This window comes from Phoca vitulina, unplaced genomic scaffold, assembly GCF_004348235.1.
Source record: "Phoca vitulina isolate PV1807 unplaced genomic scaffold, GSC_HSeal_1.0 scaffold8, whole genome shotgun sequence".
Lineage (NCBI taxonomy): Eukaryota > Metazoa > Chordata > Mammalia > Carnivora > Phocidae > Phoca > Phoca vitulina.
In genome coordinates, this window is record NW_022589711.1 from 58424832 (window position 1) to 58443099 (window position 18268).

General features: G+C 37.1%; 1 protein-coding gene across 10 annotated transcripts in view; it reads right to left on the reverse strand.

The window, feature by feature from the left end:
- VPS8 (VPS8 subunit of CORVET complex) overlaps positions 1–18268 on the reverse strand; it is a 250931-nt gene that overhangs the window by 193190 nt on the left and 39473 nt on the right. For 8 of the 10 annotated variants that reach the window (XM_032407001.1, XM_032406996.1, XM_032406998.1 and 5 more), the window contains 7 exons: positions 17006–17092; positions 14596–14663; positions 13207–13360; positions 13041–13100; positions 11651–11758; positions 7793–7873; positions 4541–4711 (listed from right to left, as the gene is read on the reverse strand). In XM_032407001.1, coding sequence (XP_032262892.1) covers positions 4541–4711; positions 7793–7873; positions 11651–11758; positions 13041–13100; positions 13207–13360; positions 14596–14663; positions 17006–17092 — 729 coding nt within the window. Of the gene's footprint in view, positions 1–4540; positions 4712–7792; positions 7874–9439; positions 9540–11650; positions 11759–13040; positions 13101–13206; positions 13361–14513; positions 14664–17005; positions 17093–18268 lie in introns of those variants that run through there. The other 2 variants (XM_032407004.1, XM_032407007.1) reach the window with 2 other exon arrangements.

Genomic DNA, 18268 nt, shown 5'->3' on the forward strand with positions numbered 1-18268 from the left:
ATTTTCTATTACTTGTTGAGTCAGCTTTGGTAATTGGTGCATTCCAAGAAATTTTTCCATTTCATCAAAAGTGTTGAATTTATTGGCATCAAGTTATGCACATATCTTTTTAATATTTATAGACTCTCCAGTCAGGACACCTCTCCCATTACTGATACTGGTAATTGTGTCTTCTCTTTTCCTTGATTAATCTCATTAGAGGTTTACCAATTTTATTTCTCTTTTAAAGTACTGGTTTTTGATTTCTTTGATTTTCTCTACTATCTGTCCATTTTCTATTTAACTGATTTGTGTTCACCTTTTTATTTTTCCTTCAATCTACTTTAATTTTGCTCTTTTTCTTTTTCCTTAATTAAGACAAAAGCTAAGGGCATTGATTGGACATCTTTCTTCTTTTCTAAAGTATTTAATGCTGTAAGTTACCCTTAAAAAACTGATTTAATTGTAGACCACAGATTTTGATAGGTTATATATTCATTTTCATTCAGTTTAAAATACAGTCCAATTTACTCTGAGCTTTCTTCTTTGACTCATGACTCAGTTGTTTAATTTCCAAATATTTGTTTTTTTCCAGATTTACCCTGATGATTCCTTCAACAACTTATGGGAATTTGTTTTAAGGCCTAGCATATATCCTATATTGGTGCATGTTCCACATGCTCTTGAACAAAGTTTGTAATCTGCTTTTGTTCAGAGGAATATTCTATAAATGTCACTTAGGTCAGTTGGTCAACAGTGTTTAACTCTTCTATACCCTTAATGATTTTCTCTCTACTAATTCTAATAATGACTGAGAGGGATTTTGTGTAATTGTGGATTTGTTGGTTTCTCCTTTCAGTTCTGTCAGTGTTTGCTTCATGTATATTGGAGGTCTGATACTGGATATTTAAATCTTTAAGGTTCTTAGGTTTTCTTGTAACCCCTTTTTATCAATTTGAAATTTCTCTTTATTTTTAACAATATTTCCTACTCTGAAATCTAGTGATTATGATTAGAGTTTGCACAGTATGTCTTTTTCCATCATCTTACTTTTAATTTACCTGTGTCTCTGTACTTAATATGTTTTATAGACAGCACAGAGTTAGTTCTTGCTTTTCTTTATCCAGTCTGACAATCTCTGCCTTTTAATTGAAACGTTTAGACTATTTCCACTTCCTATAATTATTGGTATGGTTGGGTTTAGATTTCTTATTAACTGTTTTTTCTACTTGTCTGTTCCCTTTTTTATGCTTCGTTGAATTTGATATTTTCTAACATCCTATTGTGTCACTACTATTAACTTATTTAGTTATACCACTTCTTTTTCAGTGACTGCTCTAGTGTTTACAATACGTAACTTTAACTTATCTCCTTCTACATTTAAGTATTATACAATTTGATGTATAACGTAAATCCTTACAATGATATACTTCTATGCCCCACTCCCTGCTGCTATATATTATTTTTGTCATACACACTACTTCTGCATTATCATAAACATTACAATATATTATTTTTGTTTTAAACTGTCAATTGCTCTTATTAAATAACAGTACTGAGGTATAATTTATATACCACAAAATTCACTCATTAAATGTATAACTGAGTAACTTTTAATAAATTTACAGTTGCCCAACCACCACCAAAATCCAGTTTTAGAACATCTCCATCACTCCGCAAAGATCCCTTGTACGCATTTCCAGTCAACGTTCATTCCTACTCCCAGTCTCAAGCAACCACTAATCTACATCTATCTCCATAAACTTGGCTTTCCTGGACATCTCATAGAATCAAACAATCTTTCCATATGGTTTCTTTTACTTAACATAGTATTTTTGAAAAGGTTCAACCATGTTGTAGCATGTGTCAGTAGTACATTCTCTTCATTGCAGAACAGTATTCTATTACATGGCTAAGTCACTTTTTGTTTATCCATTTACCAAGTGGTGGACATTTGGATTGTTTCCAATGTTCAGCTATTATGAATAATGTTGCTATGAACATTTGTGAACAAGCGTTTGTGTGGGCATATGTTTTCACTTCTCTTGGGTATACACCTAGGAGTAGAACTGCTCAAATAAATCCTTATGAATATGTTTAACATTTGGAGGAACCGCCCACAGCAGCTGTACCATTTCGCACCAGCAGCATGTAACAGTCCCAGTTTTTCCACATCTTCACTAACACCTGTGAATGTCTGCCTGCCTGGTGGGTATGAAGTGATATCTCACTGCAGTTTTGAGTTGCATTTCCCTAATGATGAACGACATTGAACATCTTGGCTATGCTTGTTGGCCATGTGTATATCTTTGGAGATTACTCCAGTTGTTTTTGATGAGAAATCTGCTCTCATACTTATTGCTGCTCCTGTGCATTTAATATGTCTTTTCTCTGTGGCTGCTTTAATATTTTTTCTCTTTACCACTCATTTTGATCAATCTATATATGGTTTCCTTTATTTTACCTGTGCTTGGGTTCAATGAGCTTCTTGAAAATTTGTGTTTATAGTTTTGGAAAGTTTTTGACCACTATTTCTTCCATTTCTTTTTGTCTCCTTTTCTTCAGAGATTCCAACTGCTCATATATTAGGCTACTCAATGCTGTCTCACAGGTCACAAATATTTTTTTAAATTATTTTTTCTGTGTTTCATTTTGGATCGATTCTATTGCTATATCTTCAGGTTCACTCATGTTTTTTCCTACCATGTCTACTCTCTGACATTAATCCCATCCAGGGCATTTTTCATCTCAAGCACTAATAATTTTTATCTCTAGAAGTTAGATTTGCATCTTCTTTAGTATCTTCCACGTCACTACTTAACTTTTTGGATCTATAGACTATAGTTGTAATAACTGTTATGTCCTTATCTGCTAATTCTAACATCTGTTTCACGTCTAAGTCAGTTTTGATTGATCTTTCTTCTCACTGTAAATTGTGTTTTTCTTCTTCTTTACATGCCTAGTAATCTGATTGAATATCAGACACTGTGAATTTTACCTTGGGTTCTGGAAATTTCTCTATTATTAATATTCCTGTGCTTTGTTTTGTGAGGTAGTTAAGTTGCCTGGAAAACAGTTTGATTCTTTCTGGTCCTATTTTTAAGATTTGTAGTGGGGACCAAAACAGTGTTTACTCTGGTCCTAATTACTCGCCACTACAGAGGCACTAAGATGCCCCTGAGTATTCTACCCAATGCCCTATATATCATGAAGTTTTCCATTCTGGCTGGTATAAACAAGCCAGTGTGAGCACTGGATACAGTTCCTTCTAAACCTATCCAATAATTCTTTCCCTGACCTTGGGAAGGATAAGCATTTGCTGATCAGCAGTCTGCTGAATACCCAAGGGGAACCATAGGTATAGTGCTTGCTCTCCTCTCTAGTACCTGGTCCTGCAAACTCAACCCACCTTAGTCTTCCCACAGTCTCAGCTTATGGAGTCCTTCAGGCTCCAGCTGGGTTCCTCACCCCTGAGCTATACCCTGGAAACTCTCTCTAGGCCAGAAGCTAGGATAATCATAGGGCTCAGGTCACTTGTTTCCCATTTTGTCAGGGATTGCTGTCCTTCATTGCCTGATGTCCAGTATTTGAAAAGTTTTTTTTTTCTTCTATAAAGGAAAGTAAATCTAGCGCCCATTATTCCATCTTGGTCAAAACTGCAAGTTCAAAGTCTAACACCATTTCTAATAACCATTCAGACACAAGAAAATACCTAAGTGTGGGATAGTAATTAGTCTTAGGGAATTCTACTGCATTACCATTTCTTATTCTGGATTGTCTTGGTTTCTAAATTCTGTGGCTGGAAGACCCTTTCATATATTTTTTAAACTCTGAAGTTCTAATACCTCAGGGAGATTTGAGCAATGGCTGCATATCACATAGGTCTCATTAAATATGAACATCATTACTAATCTTTTTTCAAGAAATTACCCAGGAAAGCCTCTAAATTTCCTGCTTACGATTACTGGTTTAGGAAATCACAACTGTAAACTATCTGTGTAAATTGCTAAAGGCCATCATTGTGGTTGCTTAAGATACAGTAAAGTTAATACGAAGGTAATACTTGCGTGCCTTCCTTTTCTCCAGACTCCTACATTTCATCCATCCTCTATTCCTAAAGACTCTCCTTTCTTTCTCTCAAAGCCATCTTGATCTTTTAATGCCCACAGCCACCACACCTGCTCGAGGCTTTACAATCACCCAAGTCAGGCTACCTATCTCTAGTCATTCATCCCTTAAATCTATCAGGCTTATTGCCACCATTTTAAACTTTCTAAAATATTCTGCTTTTACAATTTCTTTCTCACAAATTTTCAATTTCATTTCATTATTTCAGTATAAAAGTTAAAATTCTTTGGTATTAAATTAAGCCACATTTCTGAACAGAAGGTAACAGGAATTACTGTTTTAGTTTACATTCCTGAATACTTACAAACACACCCATATCCACTTCAATCTAGACATAAAGATAACTAACTTCACACAGTTCCAATTTCTAGAACAAAAAACAAGAAAATACCAAGTTTATCAAAGCAATTCTAAGATAATGGATTACCCTTACCAGTGCCTGGCTAACATTTCCTCCGGTGGCTAGGGATTTGAAATGACTGCTGTTATAGACCAACTGAACTTCTGAGATCTCCACTGTTTCCAATTCCTCTTGAGTCTGCCGATCAATCACATGCAACTTCTCCACACTGTCCAAGAGCACAATCGTGCGTGAGTTTATCCACTGCAAATCAAGCACACCGCAAAAAAAAGGTGAGGCCCATCCCACACAATCATTGAGGACAAAAAGAAAGCCTGGCTACTCAGTTAAATTATATTGACGATTTTACCCATTTAGTAACTTGATGACAACAAAATCACACCAAGAATTACTCAGTGACTGTAGTGGCTAGACAGCAGTGGGTAATAGTGCGTAACACAGTTCTGAGTTCTGACAGTGTTGAAATGACTCATAGTATTTAAAAAAAGGTAACTAAGAAGGGTGCCTGGGTGGTTCAGTTGATTAAGCATCCAACTCTTGATTTCGGCTCAGGTCATGATCGTGAAATCAAGCCCCGTGGGCTCCGCAGCGGTGTGAAGCCCGTTTAAGATTCTCTCTCTCCCTCTCCTTCTGTCCCTCCCTCTCGAAAAATAAATAAATAGGGGTGCCTGGGTGGCTCAGTCAGTTAAGCGTCTGCCTTCGGCTCAGATCATGATCCCAGGGTCCCGGGATCGAGTTCCACATTGGGCTCCCTGCTCAGCGGGGAGTGTGCTTCTCCCTCTCACTCTGCCTGCCACTCTTCCTACTTGTGTGCACTCTGTCAAATAAAAAATCTTAAAATAAATAAATAAATAATAAAAATCAAAAAGGTAACGAAGAGCTTTAACACATATAGTACAGTATATATTAGTTTTAGTAAAATTCTTTAAATGGTACACTGGCACAAATGACTTAAGCAAAATGACAAACTGCATTTCTCATGTTTTTCACATTAGTTAAATAAAAGGGCAAATAAACCTCATAAACCTAGGTGGTCAAGTAATTGTTAGCATTTACATAATACATACTTTAAAATAGAAGCATTCTAAAATATATATTTCCTTTAAAACTTCCCTACCAATTATGGGGGAGTTCCTTGCTTTTCTATTTCTCTATATTTTGAATTTTCTGTAATAAGTACTATTATAGTTTCAGAGGTAATAATAATATTAAAAATTTTCTGAAGGATGCCATTTTGATAAATTTCTTGGGTTTTATGGATGATTTCTTCTTTTCTTCTTAAAGATTTATATTTATTTGAGAGCAAGAGAGTGTGTGCATGTGAGTAGGGGGAGGGGCAGAGGGAGAGAATCTTCAAGCAGACTCCCAGCTGAGCGTGGAGCCTGACATAGGGCTCGATCTCATGACCCATGAGATCATGACCTAAGCTGAAACCAAGAAGCGATACCCAACTGACCTAGCCACCCAGGCGCCCCTACAATTTCTTCTTTTCAAAACAATTTTTTAAAAAATTTCAATCCCTCCCCAGGAAATAAATGCAGTTTTAAAATCTGCTCAATTAGAATTCTAAATTAGACAGAATAAAGTACTTTCTCTCTCTGGTATTCATGTTGTTTTCTTTATATGACCTATTCCATGTCATCAGAGATTATTTGCATACTCCCATATCAAAAACAACCAAGTTAAAATGATTACTTTCAACATAAGTGAAAATACACCCTTATCACTGTATTGTGGCTACTATAAGGGAAGGGTTTTGTTCTGTTTTTCCCCCCAAAATTTCTCTCTCAGAAAACAGGGAGTTTGATGTTCAAATCATTTACAAAGAGCTCTTATAAGGTGCTTTCTTGATTATTTAAAAAAAACAAAGTATCATTTAGGAAAGACACATTATTAGCCTTATACAACCTTAGTCAGTACTAGTTTTTAGATGCCATCAAAGGTCACCTGGTTAAAAGAGAATGACAGAGTGTCAGCAGGTTTAGCAATTATTCCTAAGATTAGACCCTCACAACTGCAACTGCTGACATTGTTGTAAACAAGCCTTTTAATGGTAATTTATAAAGCAATGCAGTTACTGTCACATCATGGATGAGCCAGAGGACAGATGAAAACAACTATTGCCCTACTGTGGGGAGAATGGCTACTTGTGGTTGAGGGAAAATTTCCCAGGGACAGAATCATATGCAGATTTTAAGAGTGCCATATCTCAAACATCTTAAACAGAAGTAATTATGAATTCTAGGAAACGGTGTTAATCCAACAGGAGTCCTGGTGATGACAAAGACACTGATGTCTTACATTCATGAGAAGAGTTTGAACAAAAATATTTCATGAAATGTATATGGAAAAAAAGTATCATTTCTAAATCAATAGTCTGTCTGTGAGATTAAAAGGCAATGTGCAACTAAATAAATTGTATATTATAAATAAAAGATCCATTTCATCTATATCCTTAAAAGTTACATATTATCAAGTTAGAGGAAAAATTTTTTTAGCCATTTTATTAGGAAAATGAGGCTCTGTCTCTTATTTAGGGTTGCCTATATTCATGCATATACAAAATGTTTCAGTGGATATTGATATGCCAAAAGCATTAATGACAGAAACCCAGAAATATTACAATTACAGTATTTGCAAAGTTGACACACTATTTGAAAAAAAAAAATTGATATAAAAAGAAATACTTTTTTAAATCCAAAAGTTGCTTAAAACGGAGATGTATGGTGGAGAGAAAATTCTGCCAAAGTTTTTAGCCATGAAAAAAAGAATAAATTAGATAAACTTCTGAACCAATTAGGACAAGCTCAGGAGAACAAAAACGTGTTTACAAAGAAAGCCGGGCAACAATCCTCAAAAAACCCACCCAAATTCTTCTGAACTCCCCTCTGAACTAATCAGGACATCAAAGAAAACTTTTTCTGACCCTGTCACTGTTCAGCAGGACATAGGCTGAAAGGCAATTAAAAGTAAGGTGGCATCGGGGCAGCTGGGTGGCTCAGTGGGTTAAACATCTTGATTTCGGCTCAGGTCATGATCTCAGAGTTGTGAGATTGACCCTGTGTTGGGCTCCGCGCTGGGCATGGAGCCTGGGTAAGATTCTCTCTCCCTCAGCCCCTCCCTCCCTTCTCTCTTGTTCTCCCCGTCCCCCCCCCCCAAAAAAAGTAATGTGGCATTACACCAAACTCAGACTCCATTACTTCTGTCCATATTTTACATAATCCCAAATGTCAGGGTTCATGGCAGAAATCCTAGTAGTGCTAATACACAGGGTCTCAAAACAATTACATGAGATAAATGGGGCAAATTAATCTGAATACTCACAGTAAAGTTGATGAGATCATAGTAGAGGTGAAGGTGCTTTTGCTTAGTAACATGTATTGCTCCAGACTCATCTCTCTTAACCTGATGGTGAAATAAAAACAACTTAAATACCAGCTATGTTTTGAGGGGCTTTTGTAGATACTTAATTATACTCCACCTAGAAAATGAGTTCCATTCACAGTATGGATAAGCCCAAAGTACTGACAATTAAAGAAACTATTACACAAATGAAAAAAGTCATTCACACCATGATTTGTACAAAACGTGAGGTATATCTGGTCAGTGGTCTGGCTCTCAGTCCTGTAACGTGTGTGCACTCTGCCAAAATTCAGAACAAATTAACCGCATCCCAGCAGTGACTGTACTCAGCTAGAGTTAAAGCATAAAATGGGATTGACCACATGGTATGATAAAGTCAAAAAGTCCATTAAAAAAAAAAAAGCTGCAGTGACAAAACTAGACTTTTCTGAAGTATACTGTTACAGCTCAAACAGCCCAAAATGTCCCAGGAGAACCTCAAAAGTGTCAACAGTTTATTTACATATGTGTACCTACATCCTCTCCAATCTTTCAGCACCCTTATAATTTGCTCTCCCTGCTTCCGCTCCAAGGTGACAGAGCATGCAGAAGAGAGCCCGATGTACTTCTGACCCTTGTGAAATGCAGGACATCCTAGCCACCCTGGGCTGCCTGACACTCTCCCGGACTAGCGTCCTAGGTGGCTTCCTTTCCCTTCAAGCCCCAATCCCTTTGTTTTCTAGTCCCATCACTTACAGTGTTGGCCTCACCAGATACCTGAACAAACAACAGAGCCCTCCTAATGCAGGCCCTTCACGTACACTCATCTCTGCTTCACTAAGCCACTTGCCCTGGAAGAAACGATGTGCTAGTAGGAGCATGTGATCTAGAGGCCTGTGCTTCGGTTCCACTATTACAGCCGTGTGACCCAGGGCAAAATAAACACCAAATTGTTCCCTATTTGGCATATACTGAAAGTGTTTCACAAACAAAAAAACAATGCCAACCTCACCTATTGTGATTCGCTGGAGTCCTTGCTAAAGAAGATCACTTATACATAATCTAAATCCCACCCCCTCCACCCTGCTTACTATTACCTCTCCCTTGCTGGCATATTCACTCACTCCTTTTTAAGGGCACTTTTCCTTTTGCTATCTAACATGTTTCTGACTTTTCCATCTTCAAATAAAAAACAAAAACAAAAAGCCTTTCCCTGATTTGCTTTTTACAGATATTTAACCATTCTCTTTCCTCTTGCAGCCAAACACTATGAATGTAAGTTTGCTCTTCTTGACGCCCATTTCTTTAACAAGGCTCTACGATGTAGCTTTCACCTCCATTCCACTGATGACTAGTCCTCTGAAAAGTTTCTAATCAACAACTACTTGCGTGGGTGCCTGGGTGGCTGAGTCGGTTAAGCCTCTGCCTTCAGCTCAGGTCATGATCCCAGGGTCCTGGGATGGAGTCCCACATTGGGCTCCCTGCTCGGCGGGGAGTCTGCTTCTCCCTCTCCCTCTGCCCACCCCCACTAGTTTTCTCTCTCTCTCAGTCCCTCAAAGAAATGAATCTTAAAAAACAAAACAAAACAAAACAAAAAAACCCAACTACTTGCATATTCAGTGGTCTTACCTTCAGTGGTCTTCTCTCTTGATCTTTATTTAATAATGGTATTACCCTGGAGCTGACATTGTCCTGAAGCCTCTCCTTTGTCTCCTGTGTGAGGCCATACTGTCCTACTTCCCCTCCTACCCCTATGTGCCTTTACGGGAACATTCTTTTTTGATTCCTTTTCTTTTCCCTTCCTCTTGTAAGTACCTGCCAAGGCTACGTATGCTCTGGCTTTTGATTTTCACAGCTTCAACGACATTCTCTATCCTGAAATTCTCATTTGCACTCCAGACCTGGACTGCTGCCTGCCCAGAGGACATTCCCTGAGAGAACACTTAAGAATCCCACCTTCGCTTCTAACTCAACACATTCAAATCCTCTGTAACCCCAGCTTTTCAAATAATTCATGCTTCTAAAATGCAGTCAGAAACACAAAAGATTCATTTATGTCCTTTAGTTCCCAGATCCAGTAAGATGAGAAGCCTCGTCTTTCCTTCAAAATGTCATCCTTCACTCTCACTGCAACCAAGCATCCTTGTCTAAAGACCTCATACCTGCTTTGGCACAAGAGCAAAACCCTCCATTTCCCTGCTATCACCTATAATCTATTTTTTCTGCTACCTCTATACTGATCTTCCTAAAATACCACTTTAATCACATCTTTACCTCTTTAATTAGCTAAGAACCTGTGACAACTCCTCATTACCTAGTCTAGGCCAATTATAAAATCTGGATCAGGGGTCAGTAAACTTTTTTTGTAAAAGGACACACAATAAATAAATATTCTATGTTCTGTGGACCATACAGTCTCTGTCACAACTATTCAATTCCACCACTGTAGCATGGAAGCAGGCATAAATCATACATAATCAAATGGGCATGACTGTGTTCCAAGAAAACTTTATTTATAAAACAAGTTATAAAATTTTATTTATAAAACAGCCATGGTGTGCCACCCCTTATCTAAATCTACACCATATATTCAACTTGATTTTCCACAGGTTTCTCACTCTCATTAATTCTATGAACATTTATTAAGCATCTACTATATACAGGCACTGTCCTCGTGGCTGAATCTTTAGATTTATGGAGCTTTCACTTAATGAGAAAGAAAAATATGAGAAAAGTAATTTTAAAAGTACTGAAAATTATCAAAGGAGAAGACAGAAGGTCTTGTGGGTATTATGTAGCAGAAAACAGTTCAGGAAGTCAGGAAGGCAATGTTAATCATGAGTTAGGTAGACTAAAGTGGAAGAGGGCACAGCCCTTGCCCAGCAGAGGTTAGAGCATATGCAAAGACACTGAGGCCAGAGTCTAGTTAGAAAGCTATGCCAGAGCCAACACAGAAGAAATGTCAGTGATTTAGGCTAGGGAAACAGCGGTGGGGGAGACAAGAAGGCAGTAAATTCAGATGTTAGAGAGATAGAGTCAACAGGAAGTGGTGAAGAAGCAGAAATGAGGGGAAAGGTAACTGAAAGACAACCCCTAGGTTTCTAGCTGGAGAAACTAGGTGGACAGTGGTGTCCCTGATTCACTGAGCTAGGAAACCAAAAAGAGATTTTGTGGGCACATTCTTACCTCTATAACTTCAGTTCATCTTATTTCCCCTAATATGCATATCCACCATTCCTGCAGTATTTGCTATATATCCTTCATAGAGTCTTCCATGGCCTATCCAGTCCATACCAATCTCTCTATACTCTGAACTTTTATCAACTTTTAGTTCTCATCACATACTTGAATCCCTAAACACGGTGTTCTCCCTAGTAGTAATGAGCATACTGGCTTTGTTTCTAAAACAGTATTTGAAGTTGTGTGAAAGAAGAAATTATGTTTAATACTTCCTTCAACTGCTTCTGTGTCCATCAGTGTAGAGAACACAGTATGTGCTCAATGATACCTGTTGTCTAATAAATACACTTTATGTAGATAGGTAAGCCATTAATAGACATATGTACATTCGTATATTTATACACACACATAAACCATTAATTATTTGTTACTCAAAGGAGATGAACTGAGAAATATACCATGGAGGGGCATGGAGTTGAGGTGATCAATTGCTTTCCATATTAATCATTAAAGCCTAAAATTAAAATTAAATGATCGCTCTCTCTCCGAAGAATTATAGTAGCATATTTCTTTGACATAATAGTAAATCACTAGTGAATCAGGAAAAAAATATTATGATAAAGGACTTTATAACAGATCTAGCATCATATCAGGACTTACCAACAGAAAATGAACAACATCTCCTCTGCAGAAGGCAAGCATGGGATTCACATAATTATGCACTGCCACAAAGTGCCAGGCCAGCAATGGAACACTGGAAGGATCCATCTAAGTGAAGAAAAGGCCAAAAAAGAAAAAAAAAAAAAAAAAAAAAAGACATCACAGTTAATAGACAGCAGGACAAAGAAAAAACTAATTAAAAAGAGCATCTGACTAGTGTTCCTTGATAAAACTTCTCCCAATTTCTCATTAAAATTCCAGTGAAGCAGGGACTGACTGGGAAGTGTCATGAGGGAACTTTCTGGGTTAATGCTAATGTTCTGTATCTTGATAGAGGTTTGGGTTATAAAAATATATATATTTGTTAAAGTTCAGCAAATGTATGATCAAGATCTGTGCACTTCACTGTAAGTAAATGCTACACCAAAGGAGAAACAAATATTAAACTCTAAACATAATGTATGCTGAATATTAAGGCAAATGAGTACTGACTTTTGCAATTTATTGGAAATACACTTAAAATAACATAATTTGTTGGGTGGATGGAGAGAGATAGTTAATAAAAAAAAGTACAGTAAACTGTTAATGATAGAATTTAGATAGTAGGTATACAGATGTTCAATGTAAAATTCTTTCTAATTCTCTATTTGAAAATGTTAATATTGGAAAAAAATACCAGTAAAAACATACAAAAAAATGCAAACATACACCACCATGATAAACCTCAGTTAGCCAGTGAAGCTAACCTAAGAAACATTAATGGCAATCTAAGCTAGCCATGCCATCTGAAAGGGCAGATGTGCTTCCCCTGAGGCCCAGAGATAATGGAGTACCAACCAACAAACAGAAGAGTGGTCTCCCTTGGCACAGGGGATGTGTTCTCAACTAGTCATGGCTCTGTACCATCATTCTCCATCTCATCCCATCAATACCTCTCCTCACATATACACTAGAAGATCACAACTCTCTGAAAACAACCAAGCCGGAAAGGAGAGGGAAACTGGGGTATGTGTCATAGATGCTGGGAAGTATCATCCTCCAAAGTAAAATACTAAAGGCAAAAGCCAAAAGAAAGACTATGCAGCAGCAATTTATGCTAGATTTTATGGTGGGTGTTCTCTAGCAGTAGTTCAGTATCAAAGCAGCAGTTTATGAGAGAACAACTTAAAACAATAAAAGTAAGAAAGTACAGACCTCGTGATTTGTACTGCTCCAGTCACCAGCTTATACTGCTTTGGGTCACATCGAGGTAAGTCCAGACAATGATCTTTGGAGCACTGACTTCCATTCTATCTCGTTTTCTGATAATCCCACAGAATTCGCCACTTTCAAATCATTTCCCCCCTCCTGACATGGTCTTTTTGACAATAAGATGGAAAGGCTTACTCACCCGTCCATAGGGAAAAGTCATCCACACTTTCAAGGATGGTTTCAATCCAATGACCAGTATCTTTAGAAGAAAAATGTATTTTTAATGTTTACCCTATAATTTCAAATTTTTGGTATTCAAAGCCTCTAAAAGTTATGAGTTTCACCTTCTAAATATACCAACCAACCTTTGTTAAGGATGCCATGGCCAATAAGGAAAACTGTGTGATGGGATGATCTTTCAACTCAGGCTTTGAATGGAGAGGCTCAATACAGCAAACTTCACCCTTGGAACCACTGAACAGGCATCTAGATTCACACGTTCTCACTCCCATCACTCTCCTGCAAAGGTAACCAAAAAATTCAGAATTGATTTAGTAATGATTCAAGGCGCTATGATCTCTAACATGGACTACAATAGCCTTCTAACTCCTATTCTTCCATAGAAAATCAGCAGGTTCTTTGTAATGTCTAGGTCAGATTTATCACTCTTCTCCTAAAAACACTCCAATGGCTTGCCACTGTACATAAAATAAAATCCAAAGTCTTTACCACGTTTTCAAAGGTCCCATATGATCTGGCTCCTGCCTTCACTCTTTTCCCACTACTAACAAAGTCACACTCCAGCCACAACTGCCTTCTTTCTGTGGCTCCAGCAAGTCAAATTTGTGCCCACTTCAAAACCTTTGTGCTTGAACATCCCTCTGCCTAGAACACTTCTAGATCTTTGCATTTGTTGACCAGATTATCACTCAAGTCTTTGCTCAAATGTTACCTTCCTGAATTATCCTCAAGTGCACTCCAGCAAGCTGAACGGTCTTATTTTCTTCAAAGCACTCATAGCTATCTGAAGTTATTTCATTTATGTATTCATTTATTATCATGTCCCTACCCCCGCCCCAACTAAAATGTAAGTTCTATTAGAGTAGCAACCTTGTCTGGTTCACAGCTGCAAGTCTGGTGCCTAGAACAATGCCTACACATAGGAGATGCTCACTAAACATTAGCAGAATAAATAGTACTTTGTAAGCAATTACTTTGGGCTTAGCAATGTGAGAAAGTATGAGAAATATAAGAAACATAGTCCTTACTTTGAGAACTTATGGAAACACAATATGCATTGAATTTTATGTTCTATTTGTTAAAAAAAAAAACAACTCTGCTTTATAAATATCCTCCCATGTATCTAGACAGTCTTCACTCTTATAGAGAAATAGGGCAATTCCAAGGCAATAAAAACCTTCCTATACCTATTAGGGTTATAATCAACTGGGCCTGGGGCCTAAACCGAAATTAGTGACATACTCCAGAATTACAGTTCCCAAGACTGACATCTCGTATGAATTCCCTGGGGAGCAGGAGTTCAGAATCCCAACTCAGACCTACTGAGAAAGAATTCTGGGTGGCCAGGCCTGGATCTCCAAATGTTCTATAAGCCTCTCCAAGTCATAATATACAGCCATAACCTATCTGTAATCACATGGGTTTTCCAGACCTCTTCATGTTCAACATCAAGTCATTAAACCACAGCTAGTCTTTCCATTGCATTTGTCAACAAACGTCCTTTAGTCTCTTACTTAAATGTCAATTCAAAAACAGAGCCTCCGCTGTCATTGCAAATTGCAAGAGTTGGATCATCTGTAAACTAAACAGAGAAGAAATTCACTTTCTTAGAGATTTTTCAACAACCAGTCAAGTATTAAAAAGGGAAAAAATTATAACATCTTAAAAATCTAAAAACAAACACATTTAGTAGCATTTGAAATCACCTAGATTTAGTTCATCATTCTAAATATACAAACTTACCCATATTCAGAATAAAAATGGCTCAGTATCTTTAAAAAAACTGAGGCTTTAAAAAAGCAAACCCACCTTTCATCAGAATCAAAGAAAAATACAAACTATGACTCATAAAAGCCCTTAAGTTCTCCACTTGGGTTCTTAACATTAACTTTTTCTAAGCTGCTATTAAACTGAATAGGGTATGCTAGATACATTTGCAGTTGCCTCGTTTTCAAGAACAAAGACATAGTAAAAGATATTTGCTATCTTTGGGAAATAAACTTCTGTACGTTTTCTGACTAACTGAAGAATTAATCCACTATATTTAAAATTGTTTAATACTTTTTATGGAACGATTCCAAATATGTGCTGCCTCCTGATCTTATTTGACAGAGTATAATTCAGTTATTATTACCTACTCTGGAAAACTCAAAATAACAACTAACGTTCACAACGACAGACAGTCCTAAGGGTTTATGAGGTATGGTAAATGTGAACACTGTAGGATACAAACTGAGTAACCTGAGTCACTTAGAGTGACCGGTCTCCCTAACCCCAAAGGCTCGTGAGCCATCCTAAACGTCATGTCTTTGGTTCTCTTAGGGACAGTTGAGGTACAGGAGACTACTGTAAAATTATTCTTCCCACACACAGGCATAACAAAGAAGACCCACACCTTTGCTCTCAAGGCCTCATGGAGCAATTGCCAGAGTGGGAAGTATATACCTGGAATGTAGAAAAATCAACTGAACTTGCATTTTTATTTATTAATTTTCTATTTATCTGCGTGTTTTGTAATGTCCTTAAATATTAGTACAGTACATTTATAGTATTTTTTAAATAAATAAATAAACACACACACATATATGCATTAAGGATGTAAGCCCAAGTTGTTATTGCTGGGATATAGGGTTAAGTTTGGAGAACAATGAGTAAGAGTACTAAAGAGCAAGTGGCTGTTGTCAAGCCAAGACTCTGGAAGTATTCAATCATATATGTATCACTTGCTACCTCTTATTCCAATGTTACAGCGTCTGCATGCAACGCCTTTACCACCAATCCCAAGCATCACAATGGCTACTACTTCTATGCTATTAACCTCAGCTGCATTCTTCTCTTTCCTCTCTGCCTTTACCTCTTCTGTTTCCTGTTTCTCTCAAGGATTTTGCTTTTTTCAGTAAATGAACTGTCCTTTTACAAACACCACCAATTAGTTATCCCTTCAACCAAACGTTTATTGAGCAGCTACCATGCATAATCCAAAAATAAATGAGAAACAGATTCGGGTTTCAAAAATCTTCATCTATTAAAGGAGAGAAGACATAAACACAAACAACTATAACATGCCATAGGAAAAGAGGTCAAGAAAAACTGCCATGATGTTCAGAAAAAGGGGAAATTCTACTCTTACTTGTCTTGGTTGCTTTCACTGTTACTAAATGCTTCAGTGATGCTTTGTCACAAAAGCCTTTTATGTAACTAACCTAGATGCAGACACATAAACTCCAGATGCTTACAGACTTTAAAAAGCATATGTATGGATAAGAGAGGTCTGCACAGCTAAGCAACCAAATGTGTACATGATTAAAATTTAGATCTGATTTTAGACTTCCCTAGTTACAGTCCTTTACCTTTTATGCTTCTGAACACAGGCCTGACAGCATACACAAACCAAAGTTCACATTGTATTTATAAATGAAATCTGTTACCTAAGTTGGCTTATTTTTTTCAGACCTGTAAGGAGAAAGCCAAGACTCAAATCTTAATGCTTTTCCCTTAGAGGCCTGAAAGAAAATAAACCAACAGAGCTGTTTCTGAACATAAAGCAAACCTTGGTTCTTTCACAGCTGGCACCTCGAACCTCAGGTAACTCCCAACAAAGTGTGATAGAGCAATGCTGGGGGACTGAACAAAAGGTAAAAAGAACTTTTTAATCTCCATATGATTTTTCAGCAGGGTACTGCTGCCAACCTCTGGTCTGGGATCATATCGGTTTACTCTCTCTGCTGCTCTATTAGACGTCAACCCAACGTGCAGCTGAATGTTACCAAGGTAGCTAGCCCATCTCCAGTTCTAACCTGCAAAGCATCCTATTGGGCTCATCAAAGAAAACTTCATTTTCAAGGATTCCATTTATAAAGAAATGTGCTTAAAAATGCATATACAAATATAATAAAAAATTATTAGACAAAAAAAAGATATTACCTTAATATGCAATATTGCTGTTCCTGGAGGATGAGCATCTGTTATTGATCTCAGAAGTTTTCCACTGGCCAGATCCCACATCGTGATCTATAAGACAACTAAATGCTTCAAAAACCAATCTATTGCTCTTTTTTGGACTTAAGTATCCTGCCTTGTGGCTGAAATAATCCATCCCTGGTCTATAAACATTGCAGGCAAAAAATTATGAAGTTGAAACATAATCGAAGGTTGTAGATCCATTAAAGCATAGGGCCTTTTATTCCATCTTCATCTCCCCTTCATCCTGCCCTACCTACTTTTCCCTTCAGATTTTAAACATTGTTCTTATACCAAGAAGTAAAAAATTTCAACAATAAAAATAAATAAATAAAAAAGAAGTAAAAAATTTCTTCAGTGAGTCAATCTCTCTAGCACTGGTAAAAATTATAAGAAAGGCTCACTGCCAAACCAACTAGTGATGTATAAATCACATGAGAAAAGCCAAAACTTATCGCCAGTTTCAGAAGTAGAAAGCAATTCTAAGAGTTATCCAGGAACACAGTAATGAGAATAGAGAAAAGAGAATATAGTGTATTTAAAAAGCAGCAACAATTACCTATGCTACTATAAGGAAGTAAATTTTGATATAACAGCCTGGTCGGTTTGTAAAAGCTATTTACTTATATAGACTCATAAATTAAGATATTAAAAATCACAGACTCTGGCTCAGTTGATAACAATTATTAAAAACTGAACAAAAGTTAGACCAAGCGATCTAAGGTTAGCTCTACAGACATGTCACTTTATAATTTTTGGTCTCTGAGATATTGATCTAGAAATACTAGTTTGTTTGTTTAATTAATCAAACTGGGTAAATTTAATGCAAGTTTATTTTCACATCCAGATACTCATGCCAACATGAGTTCATGTACAGAACTCAATGCAGTGAATTCCCAAATATCAACAAATGGATTGTAATAGCTGCGTTTGCATTTTGCCTAAACAACTGCTTTGTACATACTTAGTGCCCTCATCTGTCCTACCCATGCTTTTCTCCTAGCTCCAGTGTTATCACATTTCATTTTTTTCCTCCAAATTTTTATTTAAATTCTACTTAGTCAACATATAGCATAATATTGGTTTCAGAAGTAGTATTTAGTGATTCATCACTTACATATAACACCCAGTGCTCATCATAACAAGTGCCCTCCTTAATACCCATCACCCATTTAGCCCATCCCCCACCCACCTCCCCTCCAACAACCCTCAGTTTGTTCTCTATTG